The 23,830-nt window shown below is 39.6% G+C and overlaps 1 protein-coding gene across 1 annotated transcript in view; it reads left to right on the forward strand.

The window, feature by feature from the left end:
* The window catches only part of LOC109567084 (ATP-binding cassette sub-family C member 4-like), a 62,979-nt gene that overhangs the window by 33,505 nt on the left and 5,644 nt on the right, over positions 1-23,830 (forward strand). Inside the window, exons 6-9 of the mRNA XM_070799970.1 lie at positions 10,484-10,639; positions 15,827-15,916; positions 22,457-22,629; positions 23,066-23,171. Coding sequence (XP_070656071.1) covers positions 10,484-10,639; positions 15,827-15,916; positions 22,457-22,629; positions 23,066-23,171 — 525 coding nt within the window. The remainder of the gene's footprint in view (positions 1-10,483; positions 10,640-15,826; positions 15,917-22,456; positions 22,630-23,065; positions 23,172-23,830) is intronic.

Below are 23,830 nucleotides of genomic sequence, written 5' to 3' on the forward strand. Positions count from 1 at the left end.
AAGTAGGATGGTGGTTTCCAGGGACTGGGGAAGGGGAAATGGGGAGTTGTTTTTAATGGGTAAGAATTTCAGTTTTACGAGGCAAAAAAAAAAAATCTCAAGCTTGGTTGCACAACAATGTGAATGTACTGAACACCAAACTATCCACTTAAAAATGGTTAAATTTTATGTTATGTGAATTTCATCATAATTAAAAGATAGCACCTGTGGCATGCTTTGTAATTTGGGATCTGCATCTCACAGTACTTTGAGGCTTTTTATAATCAGGGAGCCTCTTGTTTTCATTTTTGTTCCCAGAAAGTAGCATTTTGCAAGGCACAGAGAGGGTGCTGAGGGACTGCTGGTTGTGAGGGTGAGTGACTTACACAGGTGTGAGCAAGCAGGAACCAGCACACACACATGACAACTCCGTAAATAACTGAAAGAACTGCTCTTTAAAACTCTTAACCACCCCAGACCCATCTAATGGCTGTAGCTGTGATTTAATGAATGAAACCCTTGTAATATGAAAGAATATTCAATGTAATGCCCGAATGCTACCCAGGGAGCAGTTCAGTTAGTTACAGGGCAAAAGCTCCCTCCTAATTATTTCCAGTTTTAGTGTAGGTCAGGAAAAATGTGAACTGCTGTGTCAGGAAAACATTAACCACAGCTCTTAATATAATCTTTTCCCTGAGAGCACTGTAGGTGGTGTTTACTTACTCTCAGACAATGTGTGTGTCAGATTTTCTGTTGTAAATGTAATTCTGTTAACCTGCACTTGTCTTAAATTCTCCCCAAAGCCATAAAATATGACTTATATGTCGTATAACTTCGGAATATAACAGATTCTTATTCTTCCTTCTAAAACCTGAAAATCATGGGATTGAGATTCTGAAATGTTTGAGGGAAAATTGAATTTGGAGACTGAATTAATAAAACTGCAGTAACTTGATTTTTGGTCTGTACCTTGGTCCACTCAGTATCACTTTTAGTTTCATTTCTGTGTTTGGAGATGATACCTGGGCAGTGTGTTCATGAATTGATTTCACTCTACCTGTCTACCTTCTAGGTTCCCTCTCAAGCTCACCTGTCCCAGCCCTCATCACTCCAGGACAACCCTTTGGTGTTGGATTTGATTGAGAGAGGCTGTTGTGGAGGGGGCGGGGGGGGCGGGGGGAAGGGTGTGGTGGGCAGGGGACATGAGAGTGAGCCAGCCCAGCAGAAGTGGGGCTTTATTCTCTTTCTCTTATTTCCTCTTCTGTCCTGATTTCTGGAAGTTAGTCAATAGGAAAGTATAGTAGGCACTATTCAAGATTGCTGGGAGAAATATCAATAACCTCAGATATGCAGATGACACCACCCTTATGGCAGAAAGTGAAGAGGAACTAAAAAGCCTCTTGATGAAAGTGAAAGAGGAGAGTGAAAAAGTTGGCTTAAAGCTCAATGTTCAGAAAACTAAGATCATGGCATCTGGTCCCTTCACTTCACGGGAAATAGATGGGGAAACAGTGGAAACACTGTCAGACTTCATTTTTTTGGGCTCCAAAATCACTGCAGATGGTGATTGCAGTCATGAAATTAAGACACTTACTCCTTGGAAGAAAGTTATGACATCCTAGATAGCATATTCAAAAGCAGAGATATTACTTTGCCTACAAAGATCTGTCTCGTCAAGGCTATGGTTTTTCCAGTGGTCATGTGTGGATGTGAGAATTGGACTGTGAAGAAAGCTGAATGCTGAAGAATTGATGCTTTTGAACTGTGGTGTTGGAGAAGACTCTTGAGAGTCCCTTGGACTGAAAGGAGATCAGTCTTGGGTGTTCATTGGAAGGATTGATGCTTAAGCTGAAACTCCAGTACTTCGGCCACCTCATGCGAAGAGTTGACTCATTGGAAAAGACCCTAATGCTGGGAGGGATTGGGGGAAGGAGGAGAAGGGCACGACAGAGGATGATATGGCTGGATGGCATCACCGACTCGATGGACATGAGTTTGAGTGAACTCCGGGAGTTGGTGATGGACAGGGAAGCCTGACATGCTGTGATTCATGGGGTCACAAAGAGTCGGACACGACTGAGTGGCTGAACTGAACTGATGCGGGATTTTAATTTACAGAAGAAATAGCAAGTAAAAATAAGGAACTAGGACTCCCCTGGTGGTGCAGTGGATAAGAATTTGCCTGCCAATGCTGGGGACACTGGTTCAATCCCTGGTCTGAGAAGATTCCACATGCTGCAAAGCAACTAAGCCCTGCACCACAACTACTGAGCCATGTGCCACAACTACTGAAGTCTTTGCTCAGCATCAGTAGAAGCCCCCTCAGTGAGAATCCCGTGCACTGCAACAGGGAGTAGCCCCTACTCACCACAGCCAGAGACAGCTCTTCGAAGGCAATCAGAACTCAGAACAGCCAAACATAAAAGCCAACGTGAGATAAATAGGACCCTAGACTTCTTTGTTAGAGTCTGAAAACAGGCTAAATTTTTCATTTAGATGATTTTGTGGTTGATTTGATCATTTTAGAGAATCCTGGGCAATAAAGTATTTTCCAGCTCTCGAGGTAGATTGATTTTGCTTTGTTTTTGCTCACAGCTATTATTTGGATAATACATTTTTACAGATGCTTAGTAGAACATGCTATAATGTGCAAAATATTAGTTTCTTACATTTTCTCCTTTTTTACATAATATTTTCTTAAAAGCCACTCTCCTTACTCCCAGATTGTCCCCCTTCCCCTGCTGCTTCCTAATTCCTTGTGACTCAAACTGTGGTGCCAGAGCCAGCAGCACCTACATCTCCTGGAGCTTCTTAGAAATGCAGAGTCTCAGGATCACCCAGACCTCTTGACTCAGCATTACAGCTGAACATAACCTCCTCCTTTCCCTCCCATGGGCAGTTTTTTATGAGTGATAACCTGTGATTCCCAAGAAATGTGCTTTGACAGTTTGAAATTGAACTTAAGAATTCTCAAATCTCTGTTGTGACTGAGCAGGAGGCTCTAGAATATTCTGTGCCACTAGATTTCCTTACCTTTATGCTCTATAAATTTCACTTTTACATTATAATCTAATTCTGTGTGATTCTACTGCATTATTTGTGTCTTTCCAGTGGAGTCTGTCTTCCATCACAGGCATTTTTCATTCCACTGTACCACCTTCCCCACACCAGCCTCCTGCAGGGACCAGGGGGATTTCCCACAGGCTCAGCCCTGTCTGGACCTGGAGTCAGAGACAGCCCAGCGCAGCAGCGTATGTGTGGCTGTTTCACCATCTGATGGGATAAAAAATGAGTCTTGCTGCCCCTAGCAGGGCATGAGGTCTCTTTGACCTGTTCCCCAGGCATCATGTGTCCCACTTAACTGCAGGTTTCTTTCAATCTGGCTGTGGATGCCAGTTCTTTCTGCTGACAGCTGGTCAACCTGACTTCAGGTACCCTCTTTGCTCCTGTTCACCATATATACACTTGTGTCCACGTCATGCTTTAAGTTTCTGACTGTAAGTTCTCTATGGTAGGCCTGTTTTTTTTTTTTACTGAAACTACACCTATCCCCACTCTCTGTGTTCTAGCTACACAGAGGGACATGATAAAATGTCAGGCCATCCAAATAATAAAGAGTCCCATCAGCAGATGGAAAAGAGGCCAAAAGATGTGGATTTGAGTCCCATACTGCTATTTATGGGCTCTGATAGTTCAGACAGACTAAGTTATCTAAGCCTCAATCTTTTCTTGTGCAAAATGGAAGTGATAGGATGTAACCTGTAGGGTTGATGTACAACTTAAAGAACATAAGACATGTAAAGCACCCAGAGTAAATGCTTGGACAAAATGGTGATTATTTTCATAGGGTGTAAAATGACCATAACCACTTGCATTGCAGAAAGTGTTGTCTGTCCCATGAAAATGAGCTGTTGGCCATTTGAAATTCTATTTATGGCTATAGGATCCATCTGCTGTATCTGTCTCTGATTTATCTTATACCTAAATAAAATGGTAATAGATTTTTTCCATAAATTTCTCTGGCCTGAGTTAAAAATCTCATCTTCCAGTGGAAGTTTCTTTGTCTCAGGACACCACAGGTAATACAAATAAGAAAAAGTCAAATCCAATACAGATTCTGATGTCAATGTATACAGTCTACTTGAAGAAACAAGAAAATGACTATATTAACTTTGTAAGCTAGAAGGAGGTCATGATTTTTATAGACATTTATATAAAATGACATAACATCAGCTAGAGTTGGAACAAGCCCACATCAGGAGACAGGGAGAGCATTTTCAAGGAATTAGACATGTGAGACAGACTTAGTGATGTGTGGTTAGGGTTTCAGCAGGTGGAAATGCATGTGAAAGGCATTCTGGGAGGTAAGACCAAGATAAGCAAAAGCATGATGCTCTGATCCAGTGAGTGAAGACCTAGACATCTGCAAAGCATTCAGGAAAATGAACTACCAAGTGCGTAACACACGTTTTTGCATTCAACCCTCACAATTACCTAGTGATGCCAAGGAAGCTGATTCATGTACATAAAGTATGAGAGGACAGTTTTGTAGAAGAGACATCCTAGGGTGTAGTGTTGAATGCTGAGCTGGCATTTGGGAGTTTAATTTGAGAAGTGAGAGCACATGGACCAGAGGGGGCAGGTGCAGGGGGCGGGGAGGCGGGAGCTGTTTTCCCTCCAGTAAGACATCGTGGGAAAGTGATGCCACTTTTTGGAATCAAATTGATGTCAATTAAAACAAAGCTCTAACACCTGGATTTGTGAATGTGCACGGCAATGGGTGGGAGTAAAAAATGGTATCATACTTCTGGAGGGTAGGTTAGCAGCTTAACAGCTTCCTCTGAAAATGTTTATACTTTGTTGTTGCTGTTCAGTCACCTAGTTGTGTCCGACTCTTCACAACCCCAAGGACTGACACACACCAGGTTTCTCTGTCTCTCACCATCTCCGGGAGTTTGCCCAAGTTCATGCTCATTGTATCAGTGATGCCATCCAGCCATCTCATCCTCTGTTGTCCCCTTCCCCTTCTGTCTTAAGTCTTTCCCAGCATCAGGGTCTTTTCTAATGAGTTGGTTCTTTGTGTCAGGTAGCCAAAGTATTGGAGCTTTAGCATCAGTTCTTCCAATGACTATTCAGGACTGATTTCCTTTAGGATTGACTTGTTTGATCTCCTTGCTATCCAAGGGATTCATACTTGCTGTCCAAGGGGTTCATACTTGACTCTCAGCAGTTCCAAATCTGAGAATTTATGTGAAGGAAATGCTTAAGGTTGTTTGCAAAGGTTTAGCTTCAGGGATATTTAACACAGAGTTATTTCCAGTAGCTAACTATTTGACACTGCCTAAATATCCAGCAATAGAGGATTTGTTAAATAAATGATCACATGTACTACAATATTATGAAAGCATTACAAAATACTAAATGAAAACACATATAACAGTATGTTCACATCAATCCCATTTTGCTTAAATATGTGAACTGTGTCTTTAAGAACACATACAAAAAAATACAGAAACAACAAAAAGAACACATGCAGCAGCCTAGAAAGTAAAAATATAATTTTAAGAATTTTTTTCAGAGTGCTGGGCTATAGCTAGTATTTATTTACTTTTTAAATTTATTTGCACTGATTATGATTAAGGAATTTAATTTGTTTTTTAAACACTGTGAGCCTGGGAAAGAAGTAATGAGAATAAAGTAGGGAAGATGGATGAAGGGATTGTTTTGTGTGGGGCATTGGGTGTTGAATATGTTGAGTTTGGTGTGTGAAGAGAGATCCAAAAGCAAGTGTGTAATAAGTTGTGTCATCATCAGAGACCAACCTGGTTGGAAAAACAGAAAGGGGCCATTGCAAAACCAATAACAGAAGATTTTCTTTAAGAGTCTTTATAATTTTATTTATTTATTTATTTTTGGCTGTGCTGGGTCTTTGTTGCTGCTTGGGCTTTTCTCTAGTTGCCACATGTGAGCCTCTCATTGTGGTGTCTTCTCTTGTTAAGAGCATGGGCTATAGGGTGCAAGGTCTTCAATAGTTGTGGCATGTCGGCTCAACAGTTGTGGTTCCCGGGTTCTAGAGCGCAGGCTCAATAGTTGTGGTGCACGGGCTTAGTTGTTTCACAGTATGTGTGATTCTACTAGACTAGGGATTGAACCCACGTCTACTGCATTGGCAGGCAGATTCTTTATCACTGAGCCACCAGGGAAGTCCCCCAACTGTCTTTAGATTGAAGAATGTAAGGTTACTGATACTGGTGACACTCTTCATGGGCAATTGGTAGAACCCTTTGGTTACTCAGAAAAGACATTCAGACTATAGCTTTGAAGACTGAACTCTGGAATAATTAGAGTCAGGTTTTCTGTGAGTTGCTTTTTTCTTTTTGGGGTGTTTGGGGCCATGCAGCATGTGTGATCTTAGTTCCCTGACCAGGGATCAAATCCATGCCTCCTGCAGTGGAAGAACAGAATCTTAACCACTGGAATGAATGCCAGGGAAGTCCCCTGGTTTTTTAGTTCTCTTCACTGGAGTTTGGAACTCACAGTCCTGTGGTCATGAGCAGTCCTTGGTGCCCCAACATATCTCAGTCCATTTACCTAAAGTGTACAGATGTTCCTATTTGCACAGATGGGTCAGTTACAGTAGAGCTGGTAACATGGGAACATACACACATTCTCACAGATCAGTTCTCACCTGTGTCCTGATGTGTGTTGATTTATGTATGAGAACACACAGAAATATAGGCACACCTGTTTAACTGTGCTTCACAGATAATACTTAAAAAAAATTGGACATTTATGGCAATGCTGTGTCAGGCAAGTAAAATGGCACCATTTTTCCTATAGCATTTGCTCACTTCATGTCTCTGTCTCATTTTGATAATTTTTGCAATATTTCAAACCATTTCATTATTATTATATTTATTATTCTGATCCGTGATCAGTGGTTTTTAATGTTACCCTATAAATGCTCAGATGGTTAGCATTCTTTTAGCAATAAAGTATTGGAAATTAAGGTATGTACTATTACCTTATATAATGCTATTGTACCTCATTAGACTACAATATAGTATAAACATAACTTTTATTTGCATAGAGAAACAAAAAATTCATATATCTTGCTTTATTTTGATATTCACATTGTTGAGGTAGTCTGGAGCCAAATACAAAATATCTTTGAGGCCTGCTTGTACACAGAACAGATGAGCCACATATATATACACTACAACCTGCCTGCATGCAGAGAATGGCACATCTATATTATATGAATTAGGGATTAATGTAAGGTACAAAATGTCCTGATAAGCCTGTATGCAGATCAAGAAGCAACAGTTAGAACTGGACATGGAACAATGTACTGGTTCAAAAGTGGGAAAGAAGTACTTCAAGGCTGTATATTGTTACCCTGCTTATTCAACTTACATGCAGAGTACAGCATGCAAAATGCTGGGCTGGATGAAGCTCAAGGTGAAGTCAAGATTGCCAGGAGAAATATCAGTAACCTCAGATATGCAGATGATATCACCTGAATGGCAGAAAGCAAAGAGGAACTAAAGAACCTCTTGATGAAGGTGAAAGAGGAGAGTGCAAAAAGCTGGCTTAAAACTCAGCATGCAGAAAGCTAAGATCATTGCCTCTGGTTTCATCGCTTCATGGCAAATAGATGGGAAAACAATGGAAACAGTGATAGACTTTATTTTCTTATGCTCCAAATCACTGTGGGCGATGACTGCAACTGTGAAATTAGAAGATGCTTGTTCCTTGGAAGGAAAGCTATGACAAACGTAGACAACAAATTAAAAAGCAGAGACATTATTTTGCCAACAGAGGTCCATCTAGTCAAAGCTATGCTTTTTCCAGTAGTCATGTATGGATGTAGAGTTGGGCCATAAACAGTGTGGGTGCTGAAGAACTGATGCTTTTGAACTGTTGTGCTGGAGAAGGCTCTTGAGAGTCCCTCAGACAGCAAGGTGATCAAACCAGTCAATCCTAAAGGAAATCAACCCTGAATAATCATTGGAAGAACTGATGCTGAAGCTGAATCTCCAATACTTTGGCCACCTGATGTGAAGAGCCATTTCATTGGAAAAGACCCTGATGCTGGGAAAGATTGAAGGCAGGAAGAGAAGGAGATGGCAGAGGATGAAATGATTGGGTGACATCACCAATTCAATGGACATGAATTTGAGCAAGCTCCAGGAGATAGTGAAGGACAGGGAAACCTGGCATGCTGCAGTCCATGGCGTCGCAAATAGTCAGACATGACTGAATGATTGAACAACAATAAAATGTCTTATAGTCATTGTATTACCTTTATAAGATAATAAAATTAGGTAAACCCACTTTTCTTATGTTTAATCTCTATAAAGATAAATTCATTTTTGAAATGCCATGATTTATTTGACAGACTAAGATTTGAAACTTTAGAAGTATTCAAATCAGAAAACATGAAACATTCCAAGCATTCTGATTATATTGCTCAGAAAGATTTAGTAGTTCTTTTTTAAAGTCATGAGTTTTAAAACTTAAAGCATATCTTACACTATCATCAATTCCAGATTTTAAATATAGATGAAATAATCTCTTGGAAAGCTTCCTTCAGAGAATTTGCAGTTGGGCTTCCCCAGTGGCTCAGAAGGTAAAGAATCTGCCTGCAATGTAGGAGACCTGGGATCCATCCATGGGTCAGGAAGATCCCCTTGAGTAGGAAACGGCAACCCACTCGAGTACTCTTGCCTGGAGAATTCCATGGACAGAGGAGCCTGGCAGTCTACAGTCCAGGGGGTCGCAAAGAGTTGGACACAAGTGATTAATACTTTCTTTCACTTAAAAATTCATTGGTAAAAAAGGCCAGTTTCTGCATATATATTTGAATGCAGTTTTATTCCTCACCAGCATTTTACATGGGAGAAGGAAATGGCAACTCACTCCAGTATTCTTGCCTGGAGAATCCCATGGACAGAGGAGCCTGGCAGGCGACAGTCCATGGGGTCGGCAAGAGTTGGACACGACTCAGTGACTAAACCACCAGCCACCAGCATTTTACCTACTCTGTACTGATTCTTGAATCTTACTGTTAGTGCGTTTAATTTCTCTCTGCTCTGGTTTTAGTAAATAGACTGACACCTGACATGTGTTTTTCCAAGGTTCAGTTGTTAAGTATTAATTTATTAATAAAATGCCTTTTGACCTACTCCGATGAAAGGTCCCATGTAAATAGCAAACATTATTTATATCATTGTTGATCTCATTATGGAAATTTTGTCTACTGGCCTCTTTCAAGACTGAGACCTGCATTTTATATTTGAAGATGTTTCCTTTCAAGATAGAATATGATTAAGATATTTAATATCAGGAAGTGATTTCATTTTTCTACCGAAGAATAATTCCTCTTAAATAAATAACACAGAAAGTGAGCACTTGTTTGGGTTAACACTCTGTCTTGACTTGTTGACATCCCTGTAAAATTACCCATGGTTAATACTCAAGGTCAAATTATCCAGGGAGTAGGAATCAAACTAATTTAAAAGCTGACTTCTTATGGACCACTTAGGAGACTGCTAGTTTTTCACTGCAGGCAGATTATTTTTCAGGTCTTCTTCCTTCACTTGTGAATGTTAGTTACACACACACACACACACAAACACACACACACACACACACACACACACTGCATACACATATATGTCTCCCCCTTTAACATACCACATAATGATCAGTTCAGTTCAGGCACTCAGTCGTGTCTGACTCTTTGCGACCCCATGGACTGCAGCACGCCAGGCCTCCCTGTCCATCACCAACTCCCAGAGTTTACTCAGACTCATGTGCATTGAGTCAGTGATGCCATCCAACCATCTCATCCTGTTATCCCCTTCTGCTCCTTATATGATAATTATAGAAAACATTTATTCAGGGAAATCTGAATAAAATTGCCTGACATTTTTAGAAGGCATGAAAATCACTATAGTTTATGTTGTGTGTTCTTAGGATGATGGTGATCTTAATCAGGGGGGACATTTGTGAATTTCTATCATTTTTGGTTGCCACAATTTGGGGGTTGCATCTGGTGTCTAGTGGGTTCATGGCTACTGTCAATCATCATACAATATACAGGACAGGCCCCTGAGCCTCAACAATGAATTATCTGGTCCAAAATGCCAGCAGGGCCATGCTTGAGAAACTTATGAAGTTGCTTGGTCATCTCTGACTCTTTGTGACCCCATGGACTGTAGCCCACCAGGCTCCTCGGACCATGGGATTCACCAGGCAAGAATACTGAAGTGGGTTGCCATGGCCTTCTCCAGGGGATCTTCCTGACCCAGGGATTGAACCTGGGTCTTCTGCACTGCAGCCAGACACTTTACCGTCTGAGCCACCAGGGAAGCCCTGGGAAACTTATAGACTACTCTTTATATATAATAGAACCTTAAAAATTCGTCTTCAACAATCAGGGTTCTCCTGTGTTTTGTGCATCCTGTTAATTCTTCATCCCCCCTGGGTCTCTTTACAGTATGGCATCGTGGGAAGAACAGGAGCTGGAAAAAGTTCCCTCATTGCTGCCCTTTTTCGATTGTCAGAACCTGAAGGTGGCATTTATATTGATGGAATCTTGACAGCACATATTGGACTGCACGATTTAAGGAAGAAATTGTCAGTTGCACTTCAGGTACGCACAGCAGAGCACTCTCACATGTTCTTTGTATAAGGCGTCTAAGTTTAAGTGCTTTTAATTTGATTGTTTTTTTCAAATTAAGTGAATGAGTTGATCCTTTTTTTTCCCCGGTAGAGCATGTTTTTAGCAGCAGGTATTTTCAATAGACACTTTCATCAGATACCAGGTGTTTTTTTTTGTTGTTGTTGTTCATTTGTTAGTTTTGTGTGCATGTGATTTAATAACTTACTGAGATAGATTTCTTGACTCAGACTTCCTTAGTTTCCACAATTTTATTCACTGATAATCACATAATTCTGAGAACAGAAGGATAAATTGTTTAGCGCTGGAGAGGTTCCTATAGGGAAACATGAATTTTGTTAATAAGTGTCTTACAGATGTAATTTTGTTGTGGGAAACCAGGACATCTTTTAAAAAGTGATTATCTCCTTGGAGAACTTTCTGTGAAATTGTGGGGCTTTGAGAATCATAGGATATATAGATGCTTTGGGGAGACTTTGACAATTTAGCCATTAATGAATAATTTTCACCAGGTAGGCAATACAGAATAGTGAGGAAGAGCAGGGGACTCAGAATTCTGTCTCTATGTACTTGGTTTTCTCTGTCTTACAAGGCAGATAACAGTATCACCCCCTCAATCTGTTGTGAGGACAAAATAGGTCAATGAGTGTGAAGTGTTTCATGTAGACCCATATGTGCCTGCTGTGATGGTGGGGTGTTGAGTTGGCCATCTCTTCCTGGGCTCTGATTCTGTTCTCTTTTCTTCTTCTTTGTAAAGTAGTGTAACTTTCAGGGAGAGTTTGGAGACTGGATTATATGCATGGTAGACACTGCTGTCATTCCTGTGGTTCATTCATTCAACATAATTCTGTGATATTTACTGAGAGATTACTATCCTCCAGGTATATAGCCAAGTGCAACCTTGATCCTGTGTCCTCATCTATCATCCTGCCCTCTGCTTTGACAGACTTGCTGATTAAAAAAAAAATGAGTTTTTATTTATATACTTAGCAATCATCTGCCTATCAAAGGAAGCTCAGAAAAATACCCTCTTGAGATGAGAAACAGAGAGGAGATGAGACAGAATGAGCCAGGCAAATGTGCTTCCTGGAATGTGGGTGTAATGTGTCCTGAAATACCTGTTATCAGGAAGCATGTACAACATGGCACCCAAAGGACGGTGAATGTGGACTTGGGGACAGCTGTTGCTACCTACCCGTGACCTTGAAAATACCTGGGATTACTCTAAGTAATTTTTAAATCAAGATAGTTTTTTCAGACTCTAGTGAAATGCCACCTCACACCCCTTAAGATGTCTGCTATCAAAGAAAAGAGAGAGAAAAAAATAAAGTTACTAGTGTTGGCAAGGATGTAGAGAAATTAGAACCCATGTTTATTGCTGATAGGAATGTAAAATAGTGCAACCACTACGGAAATCAACTTGTTGGTTGCTCAGAAAAGTTAATGATGGAAATATCATATGACCTAGCAATTCTACATTAGAATATAAACCCAAAAGAATTGGAAGAAAGGTCTTGAAGAGATACTGGGACATGCATGTTATAGCGGAATTCTCAACAGCAAAAAGGTGGAGGCACCCAAGGGCCCATTGACAGATGAATCAACAATCAAAACGTGGTGTGCATACATACAGTAGAATATTACTCAGCCTTAATAAAGAAGAAAATTCTGACACATGCTACAGCACAGATGAACCTTGAAAACATTAAGTGAAATAAGTAATTTACAAAGGACAAATACTGTATGATTCTACTAATAGGAGTTACCTAGAGTAGTAAATTCATGGATACAGGATATAGAGTGGTGGGTACCAGGAGTGGCCAGGAGAGGGGAGTTGTTTAATGGGTACAGAGTTTCAGTTCTTCAAGATGAAAGGAGATCTACAGCTGGATGGTGGTGATGGCTGTACAACAATGTGAATGTATTTAACACCACTGAAGTGTGCACTTAAAGTGGCTAATCTAGCAAATTTATGTGTGCTGCTGCTGCTGCTGCTAAGTCGCTTCAGTCGTGTCCAACTCTGTGCAACCCCATAGATGGCCTCCTACCAGGCTCCTCTGTCCCTGGGATTCTCCAGGCAAGAACACTGGAGTGGGTTGCCATTTCCTTCTGCAATGCATGAAAGTGAACAGTGAAAGTGAAGCCGCTCAGTCATGTCCGATTCTTAGCGACCTCATGAACTGCAGCCTACCAGGCTCCTCTGTCCATGGGATTTTCCAGGCAAGAGTACTGGAGTGGGGTGCCATTGCCTTCTCCGAAATTTATGTATATTTTATCACAATTGAAAAATATTTTTCCAAAGGTATCCCTTTCAGAAAAACTGGATAGTCCCCATATTTAAAGATTTCCTCTGGCTATTAGATTTATGACTTATGGTTACAGTAGAAAATAAATGAGCTTAAATTCCCAAGTTTTATGCTTTGATGGTACTCATCTCTGAAATGGCCATGTGAGATTAGTTAGTAGAAATAAAGGGCATGTCTGTAAAGTCCTTTCATATCCTTGGATATAAAGCTTTTCCCCCATTTTTCCTACCATCCCACTTGAAAGGACTCCCCAAACCATAGCAAGAGTGAATAAGCATAGAACAAAGCCAGAAGATACTACTCCTATTGCTCTGTCCCTCATTTGGAAATATCAGTTTAGAAATGGGTTTATGTACTTGTATGTCATGGGTTGATATGTGTCAGGAGAAGATACTCAAAATCTTATCCCTCCCCAACCAAGAGCCCTTTGTCTTTACAGTGTCTTGCTAGCTGCAGAGGTGGAGAAAGCCTGTTAGTTTGGTTACTGGAATTTACTTGTCTAAGTGCAAAAACTTACATTCCTCTCCCCCCCAAATGAGTAGGAAGCATTGATGCTTGTGTCCCAACACCCCAATTTAGGGAATTTAGGAAGCTGAGAGCAGACTCTGTGGAGGGGGAGCCCAGTGCTGTTTCTTTGAGTTGCCTCTCTTAGGTGAGCCAGGCCCACACCATCTTCCTTGGATCCCTGGTCCCTGTGATCCTGGAAGCAGCAGAGAGCTTCCATGGTGGTCTCTCTTCCTCCCAGGCTCATCCCCATCACTGCTGACCCTGCATGAACAGGTCAGAACTGGGGAAGATGTGATGATAACAAGGACCTGGGTAGGAGCAGAGACAGGGGAGTGGGGACATAGACCATCAGTCATGGGGGGAACTTTCAAAGATGAATACTGTGTTATTAAGAAGGTACTCCTCAACTTCTGTTCAAAATTTCAGGAATAAGCAAAAATGAAAGTTCTTCTTAAATAATTTTCTTAAACACAACAGGTAGCTGAAGTATGTGTGTTCTTTATGCTTAGGATCTGAAGTAGTTAAATATGTCCCCCAGAAAGACCACCGGTTGAGATTATATGCAGGGAGTAGCCTGCTTACTTGAAAGAACCTAGAAAATGGAGGGAAGGAAGAAGAATATTGGGGACCAGCCTCCCCTCGCCTGGCTATGTCGCTTGTGTAAACCCCATGGAGACATGCAGAAGATACCTGCATGTGGGAATCTTAAGGTTGATAATTACAAGAAGTAACAAGTTTTTATAAAAATCTGAAGTAGAATGATGGTTAGTCCCCTGACAAGGAATGCTTACCATTGTTTAGATGGTTGTTTAGTCTTTGATCCTAAATTCAAATTTTAAGGGAGACCTTAAATTTGTGTTTTGAGTTTTTTTTAGTTCAGTTCAGTATTCATTCTGAAATATTGTATGACTAGTGATATTCAGTGCTTTGGAGGCATATTGGCTACTTAATCAACTTTGTGCGAATAAATCTCCCTTTATAATGTCTTTTTAATTATGGATTTGCTCAGATATATCTCTTTTTTGGTGGCACATCCTGAGTTTTCTGTATTCTTTCCTCTCTCACCAGACTTAAAACTTAGACCATATTGAAAGAAGGTTTGGAAGGCTTCCTGAGTATCATTCTTCCTTATGATTAGGGGAAAGAAATGTCTGTCTATCTTCATCTTTCCTCTCAGGCTTTTGTGAAGTGAGGAGGAAAGTCCAGCCCCAAGGCTGATTTGAACGTTGATTCAGAGCAGTTCCGGGCACTTGTGGAAGAGTCAGTTCTCCTCTTGTTCCCACACGAGTGCATTCCCTTGTTCTGCCCCCTTCACTGAAAGGAGCTTATTGGGCTCTTCACTGCTATCCATATTCTTATGACCTGGCTTACTAGAGCCTTCCAGAAGAAAATGTAAATGGCCTACATGAGCTTATGTACAGGATTCTCTCTCTCTCTCTTTTTTTTTAATTTTATTTTTAAACTTTACATAATTGTATTAGTTTTGCCAAATATCAAAATGAATCTTGAAGCCAAGAGGACACATATATTTCCAGAGTAATTTACTTATGGCTCCTCCTGAAGCAGATGGATAGGAAGAACTATTTAAATTAAAGTATCACGACACAGGTCAAGGTGGGTTTCAGGTCCTCCTGGCCTTGCAGTTAGTAACTGCAAGTTCTAGGTTCTGTGAGGTTCTGTGAGGCAGGTTATCCTGACACACAGGTGAGAGAACGTGGGGACCAGCTGACGCCAACATCAGAGGTGATCTCTCCATGGACAGAGGTGCTGCAGACCCCAGGAGCTTACGTTCCCCTTGCACATGTGGGGATGTTCGTTTCACACATGTGGAGAGATTCCAGACCCTAGAAGACAGTCTGACCAATGGAGAAAATAGCCTACTTTATTCTTCAGTGCTAATGTGTAAATATTTAGTGGTTTGCTTTGAGACACAAACCTCTACTAATCATGCTGTTGGTATTTCCCAGTCATACCAGCATTGACAGTTAATTTATGTAGATCTTAATGTTAAGTTTCTCATGTTTGTGTGAGTGTTTAAGCAGATATTTATTAGCAGGGTGGTATTAAAAAAATCAAATCTTCGTCTTCAATTTTTTCCTTACAATGAAAAAACTTCTTCAACACTTTCTTCTGTTAGTGTTCAGTAGTCCAAATAATATTTTGTAGCACACTTTGTACAATGGAAAATTATTTTAGAGATGCTTTTTTGTAATCATACATTTGCAACTATGTTATTAATAATTAATGAATTTAGATGTTTCTGCATTTTAATTTTGACATTCTGTACACATTAGAATAAAATGAAAACAGGTTAAGGTAATAACATTCACTATTTTGGGGTATTTAGGAACCTGTTTTATTCACTGGAACAATGAGGGAAAATCTGGATCCCTTTAATGAGCATACGGATAATGAACTGTGGAATGCCTTAGAAGAGGTAATTTATTAATAGTAACTGTAATTAACTTGTTAGCATCTGTATATGTGTGTTTACATTTAGAGCTTTGCAGATAATTAAGGGGAGCGTGTCAGTTTCAGTGACTTGGTAATAGGAAAACACTGATGACATGGGTGCACTTAAAATGTGTGTATTGATGATGATGAAAATCAACAATATAATGTGACATGTTTTCATTTTAGCTATTTTCCTAGAACCCTGAACAAATAGACACATTATCTTGTCCTTAGCAGAGTACTTAGATCAGATCAGATCAGATCAGTCGCTCAGTCGTGTCCGACTCTTTGGGACCCCATGAATCACAGCACACCAGGCCTCCCTGTCCATCACCAACTCCAGGAGTTCACTGAGACTCATGTCCATCGAGTCAGTGATGCCATCCAGTCATCTCATCCTCTGTCGTCCCCTTCTCCTTTGCCCCCAATCCCTCCCAGCATCAGAGTCTTTTCCAATGAGTCAACACTTCGCATGAGGGATCAAATTCTACTAGTGACCTAGTGAATTAATTACTCCATTACACTCCAATATTCATTTTATTCCTCTGGTCTTGGGAAACATCTCCTAAGTGGAGACAATAGTAGTTTTTTTCTTATTAACTAAAAGATATAAACAAGATCATACTAATAAAATGTAGAAGTTTCATAGGAAAGTGTTTATAAAGGTCAATTATATAGTCGGAATTAATGATGATTATTTATTGGCAATTATGTCATTTTAATGCTGTAGCATGAATGCAGATAACAGAACCCTGGAACATCTGCTCAGTTTTTACATGGGAGGTTCATTTCTAGAGAATTTTCTGTTATTTGTGTCATGTTTTTGCTTGCTCCACTTCTTTGAATTTCCTCACCCTTGCATGAAAAAAATTTTGACTATTAAGTTGCTGTCAGTTTATATTTTAATACAAATCATTTTGTGTATTTGCACTAGTTTTATAAATCAATTCTACTGTTGGAAGAAACCCTAGACTTCTAAGCCATAGACAGATTTCTAATTTCTCCTAGGACCTAGCTCAGTCTTTTGATTTTAAAAAGTAAGAATGAGTATTCCTATGCATTAACGATGAAAGATTAGAAAGAGAAATTGAGAAAGCAGTCTCTTTACCATTGCAACAAAAACAATAAAATACCTAGGAATAAACCTACCTAAGGAGGCAAAAGACCTGTACCCATAAAACTATAAGATACTGACAAAAGATATCAAAGATGATGCAAAACAGATGGAGGGATATACCATGTTCTTGGATTGGAAGAAACAATATTGTGAAAATGACTATACTACCTAAAGAATCTTCAGATTAAATACAATCCCTGTCAAATTATCAATGGCATTTTTCATAGAATTAGAGCCAAAAAATTTACAGTTTTAATGGAAACACAAAAGACCCCAAGTTGCCAAAGCAGTTTTAAGAAAGAAAAACGAAGCTGGAGAAATTAGGTTCCCTGACTTCAGAATATATCACTGAGTTGGCCAAAAATTTGTTACATAAGATTTTATGGAAAAACTTAAACGAACTTTTTGGCTAGTTCAATACAGATCTAGAGTAATCATGATGGTGTGGCACTGGCACAAAAACAGAAATATAGATCAATGGAACAGGCTAGAGAGTCCAGAGATGAACTCACACACCTGTGGTCAGCTAATCTGTGACAAACAAGGCAGGAATATACGATGGAGAAGAGGTGGTCTCTTCAGTAAGTGGTGCTGGGAAAACTGGACAGCTATGTGTAAAAGAAGAAAATTAGAACACTCCTTAATACTGTATACAAAAATAAACTCAAAGTGGATTGAAAACCTAAACGTAAGACCAGATACTATAAGACTCTTAGAGGAAAACACAGGGAAAACATTCTACATAAATAACTACTAAATGTTTGATTGATCTTTTCATTTCAGAGAAGTGTGGCATATTTTTAAAAATCTTTTCTGTTTCTTTGTTTGTTGTTTCACAAATCTGAGAGATTGATTGTTCATGTTGGTTTGAATTGGTATGTTTGTCATTTAGTGTCACCCTTCCATGGAAGCTCTGAAATCTGTAATATACAGATGAGCCTTGACTGTGAGCAGGCAGATTTGGAGGTATGACCGTTTCTAGTCAGTAATTCTGGTTTCTGAAGGATATTACCACTGAGTCTTTAAACACCCACCCTGCTTTTCAGCAACATGTGGATTTTGTTTTCTTAAATTAGGTTGATTGCTTCACCTTCTCCTGCCTGAAAAGCAGTGCACCTCTGATTTCATTTAAATTTGTGAGTCTTTGCTTCAGCTTCAACATCAGTCCTTCCAGAGAATATTCAGGGTTGATTTCCTTTAAGATTGACCAGTTTGATCCCTTGTTTCCAAGGGACTCTCAATAGTGTTCTCCAGTACCACAGTTCAAAAGCATCAATTCTTCAGCGCTCTCTTATTGTCCAGCTTTCACATCTGTACATGACTACTGGAAAGACCATAGGTTTGATTATATGGACCTTTGTCAGCAAAGTGATATCTTTGCTTTTTAACACACTGTCTAGTTTTGTCATAGCTTTCCTGCCAAGAAGCAATCATCTTCTAACTTCAAGGCTATAGTCACCATCTGCACTGACTTAAGAGTCCAAGAAGAGGAAATCTATCACTGCTTCTAAATTTTCCCCTTTATTTGCCATGAAATGGTGGGACTAGATGCCATGATCTTAGTTTTCTTAATGTTGAGTTTTAAGCCAGCTTTTTCACTCTCCTCCTTCACCCTCATTAAGAGGTATCACTAACTCAATGAAGTCAGTTTTTAAGTGAACCAAAAACCCTAGTTATTAATTTGTAAATGATGCCTAACTGGATATGTGAACCCAAACTCACAGAGTTAAACTGAGAATTAGTAGGAGGAAACCACTGTTTTCCTCTTTATGAGGAAAGGAAAAGATGGCATAAAAACATTTAAGGTCCTCTAGTTCTGTTTCTTCTTCCTCTGCAGAGATGGACACTCAGGAGGAAGACATTCCTATGGATGCTGCCTGTCTCATTTTGTTATTTTTCTAAATATGCCTAAAGTACATTTTTCATGTACTGAAAACTTTCCAACTTACTGTAAACTGATAAAAGTTCATCAGAAATTAGTGCTATTGGGGAGCTAAAAAGCAAAGGCAGCTCCAAAAATATAACATGAGTAGTGCCTGAAGATGAAGCACTGTATCATTCAGAGGTTAAAAGGTCATAGTAGATAAATCTCTGGAAGTGAATCATTGATGTGTTGCTTCCATTAAAAAGCAAAAATGAAACACCTTAGATACCGGGATTTGGAATTAAGAGTAGAGTATGGGGGCTTCCACAGTTGCTGAGTGATGAAGAGTCTGCGTGCAATGGAGGAGAAGTGGGATTGATCCCTGAGTTGGGAAGATTCCCTGGAGGAGGAAATGGTAACCGACTCCAATATTCTTGCATGGGAAATCCCATGGACAGAGGAACCTGGCAGGCTACAGTCCATAAGGCCCACGACTTAGCAACTAAACAATAACAAAAATGTCCTGTCAAAACTGGGAAGAAATAGTACAGGTAAATGTCTGACATTGATAGTGTCTCTGTTAGGACACAAGCGTGTCTCATCACACAGGAAACAAAGATACAGAAACCTGGGCATCAGCAGCCTGTGCATAAGGAACCACGTGGTTCAGTCCTTGCTGTGGAGACAGGTCACATGTCCATTTCCCGGGGCCTTGTGTTAGGTGAACTTCCTTTACTGCTGGCCCTGCTCTGGTAAAAGCTCTTCCCCATCTGTTGATTGCATTTCAGTGTCTCCTTCTGAGCCACACCAGATTTTCTTCTTGAAAAGTAAGAAAGTTCCACAAAATGTGGAAACCACCTGACCTCTGTGTTCCCCTCCTGTGAGGGGTGACAGCACCTACTACACAGAGTGCACACAGCGATGATGGAGACAGGATGCCTTAAAGTCCAATTTATTATTCTTCAGTTTTGCTATATTCTATTATTTTCCCAAGCTCAAAAACAATCTGAAGTATTCTATATTGAGATGTATAGTTTTGAATAGTAGTTATTTGTTCTATTTTCCTTAAATTATAACTTTTTCAGTGCTTTCCTTTATTTAAAGTGTGATATGATATCTTGGAGCCAGTTAATTGTTATAAGAATATATCCTTTTTACAATTACACTTAATAAGAAAACAGTGTTATATATAAATTAATTATCCATATGAATTTAGTTTCTATGGTATATTTTATTTTTTTAATATAAATTTATTTATTTTAATTGGAGGTTACTTACTTTCTAATTTACAGAAACAGATAAGTCACACAATTACAGTCACTTATGCCTTCATTCATGTTGTTGCTGTTTGTTGCGTCTGACTCTTCTGCAACCTCATGAAGCCTGCCATGCTCCTCTGTCCATAGGATTTCTCAGTCAAGTGTACTGGAGTGGGTTGCGATTTCCTTAGCCAGGGAATCTCACCCAGGATCGAACCCAAGTCTCCTGTTTGGCAGGCGGATTCTTTACCACTGAGTCACCGGGGAAGCCCACCTTCATCTAGCCAACAAATATCTACTGAGAGCTTGTTAGGCAATGTTGCAGGTTCTGGGGCTGTCACAGTCATCAAGAGACAAAATGTCTGTCCTTCTGGAGCTTAAATTCTCCTGAAGAAGTTGAAAAGCAGGCCAATGCATATGTAACGAAATCTCAGTGCTGATACATGCAAAGTAGAAAAGTGAAGCAGAACTTGAGGAGGGGCTAGCCGATAGCATTATTAATAATGGGCAATATATATTGATCTGTTACAAATTCTGCATGTACTGACTCATTTAATATTCTTAACAATGTTAGGAGGCGCACACCTTTATAATTATGGTATCATAGTCTTAGAGTTTAGGAAGCTAAGATAGAAGGTTCAGGAACTTGCCCAGTTGGTACAGCCAGGCAAGACTTAATCCCCAGGCTGCCTGGCTTCAAGTCTCGAATTTATTTTTGTTTGGCTGCAAAAAAAAAAAAAAAAAGTCAACAAAAGAACCTAAAATGCCGTACTTTGGTGCAATCTCCAAAATGACAGAATGATCTCAGTTCATTTCTAAGGGAAACCATTCAGTATCACAGTAATCCAGGTCTATGCACCACCCTAATCGTAGAAAGTGAAGAGGAACTAAAGAACCTGTTGATAAAAGTGAAAGAGGGGTGTGAAAAAGCTGGCTTAAAACTCAACATTCAAGAAGCTGAGATCATGGCATCCTATCTCATCACTTCATTGCAATAGATGGGGAAATAGTGGAAACAATGACAGACTTTATTTCCAAAATCATTGCAGATGGTGACTGCAGCCATGAAATTAAAAGATGCTTGCTCCTGGGAAGAGGAGCTATAACAAACCTAGACAGAATATTAAAAAGCTGAGACATGACTTTGCCTACAAAGTCCATGTAGTCAAACTTATGGTTTTCCCAGTAGTCATGTACCAATGTGAGAGTTGGACCACAAAGAAGGCTGAGCGCTGAAGAACTGATGCTTTAGAACTGTGGTTCTGGAGAAGATTGTTGAGAGTCCTTTGGACAGCAAGGAGATCAAACCAGTCAATCCTAAAGGAAATCAACCCAAATTTTCCTTGGAAGGACTGATGATGAAGCTGAAGCTCCAGTACTTTGGCCACCTGGTGTGAAGAGATGACTCATTAGAAAAGACCCTGATGCTGGGAAAGATGGAAGGCAGGTGGAGAAGGGTATGAAAGAGGACAAGATGGTTGGATGGCATCATCAACTTAATGGACATGAGTTTGAGCAAACTCCAAGCAATAGTGAATGACTAGGAACACTGGTTTGCTGCTGTCCATGGGGTTGCAAAGTGTTGGGCATGACTCAGCAACTGGACGACAATAACAATATCCATATACTGGGGGAAATAAGATGTTGTGTTTTCTTTTTCATGTGTTTTCATTCACAAACAATGCATTTAAGACACTGAAGAAAATGCACTTGACTGGTCCACTATTTGTAGGATTAAACTTGGGAAAGAACCATCATCAGAATGGGCTCCAGGATTACTAATGTATAAGTGGCAGTTTGCTATTGCTGGAACTTGCATATATTAAACTTTAGAAAATAGTAAAGGGCCAATAAGCTTATAACTTCAGAGAACCAGATTTTCTGTAAAATTTTTGAAAACTTTTCTCTAGTGTACGAATTCTTATGCAAAATGTACTTTAGGAAGCTTGACTCAACCATAAAGATCCTTTTAACTTTTCTGTTTCAATCATATTGGGAGAAATAGCTTCACTTTTTGAGAAATTCCTTAACTAACCCCTGGGGGGGTGGGTGGTTTGGTGGATGTCCTGTGGTGGGAAAGGGGGACACTGAGATCTTTTTGTCCTTAGTTGACTCCACAATCTTTCTCAGTGAACACTCATTGGAAGGAGCTCTCCCCATCACCTGGCTGTACATGTAAGATACGTAAGAAGTCCTGAGGATGTCAAAGCTCTAATGTCTAAAAGGCATGTCTACTTCAGTAGCAGTTTGCTTAGAAAAATGTCATTCTTTCTGTATCCACAGGTACAACTCAAAGAATCCGTCGAAGGTCTTCCTGCTAAAATGAATACTGAATTAGCAGAATCTGGATTGAACTTGAGTGCTGGTCAGAAACAACTGGTGTGCCTTGCCAGGGCTCTTCTCAGGAAGAATCAGATATTGATTCTTGACAAAGCCACATCATACGTGGATCCAAGGTGTGGAGCTGAGCCCCAGGAAATCTTAAACTGACTTGTAAATGTGGTAAATGGAAAACATTTAGTGAATCTTAGAAATGTTTCTAAGTGCTCGCTTGGCCTCATGGATATCTGTTGATAATATTAATTCCAGAAAATAAACATAAAAACCAAGACATATTATATGGTGTTAATATTGTTATGAAGCACCCTAAGAAAGCTGAATTCCTAAATCCAGCTCCTGATAGTTTCAAGCAATTTTGAGGGAAGACTAATTTTCCATCATTTTATGAAAAATAGTAAATTTCTAAGTAGACTTTTTATACTTAGTTTTTTAGGAACAAGACTATATGTTAAAGTATTGATTTAAAAAAACATTGTAAAAATATCATAGGATGTTTTTAAGTCTTAAGTCTGCTTTTCCTGTCTTTACTGAATTAAATCAACTTGTTTCTAGAACTGATGAGTTCATACAAAAAAGAATTCGTGAGAGATTTGCCCAGTGCACTGTGCTGACCATTGCACACAGGTTGAGCAACATTATTGACTGTGAATGGATAATGGTAAGACCCTCTCCATTTTAGTTGTTTCCATTTATGTTCAATTTTCAGTGTATCCTTCTGTGTAAAATTTGATAGAAACCTCCATTAATTTTTATCTTAGTTTCTTCTCTCATTCCTGAAAATTACTCAAGTACTTAACTATACTTTTAGAATGCAATATTAAGTAATATATCCAATAATCTTATATTTTCATATTAAAAGTTTATTTGAATTGTCATTTTTTTATGATGGCCAACCATTAAAATATTCCAAACCCAAGTTATAGCTCCATATTTTAGTGGGGTAGAACTCAGTCATTTTCACTGTGTCAGTTGTTTCAGCATTTTTTGATTCCCTTATAAAAAAAATTAGCCTCTAGTTTAGACTGCCAGGAGGTTTATGACTAAAGTTGTAGATTTTCTCAGGAGTCCATGAGAAGAAAAGGCCTAGTGAGAAAAACAGCATTTATTACATAGGGATTAGAGGGCTAGAAAAGTGAAACACTGGGGTAATGATTTTAGAAAGCAGCTACCATATCCTAGGACAGATCTCCAGACCTGAGAACTCAGAAAAGAGGCCCTAAGGAATTGATACTCAGACCTCCAAGAAGTCACTGCCTGGTTGCTGGTCATATTTGTGAGGGGGCAAGATGGGACTGGTTCTCCAGGTGCTAATAGCTG

This window comes from Bos indicus, chromosome 12 (genome assembly GCF_029378745.1).
Source record: "Bos indicus isolate NIAB-ARS_2022 breed Sahiwal x Tharparkar chromosome 12, NIAB-ARS_B.indTharparkar_mat_pri_1.0, whole genome shotgun sequence".
NCBI classification, from domain to species: Eukaryota; Metazoa; Chordata; class Mammalia; order Artiodactyla; family Bovidae; genus Bos; species Bos indicus.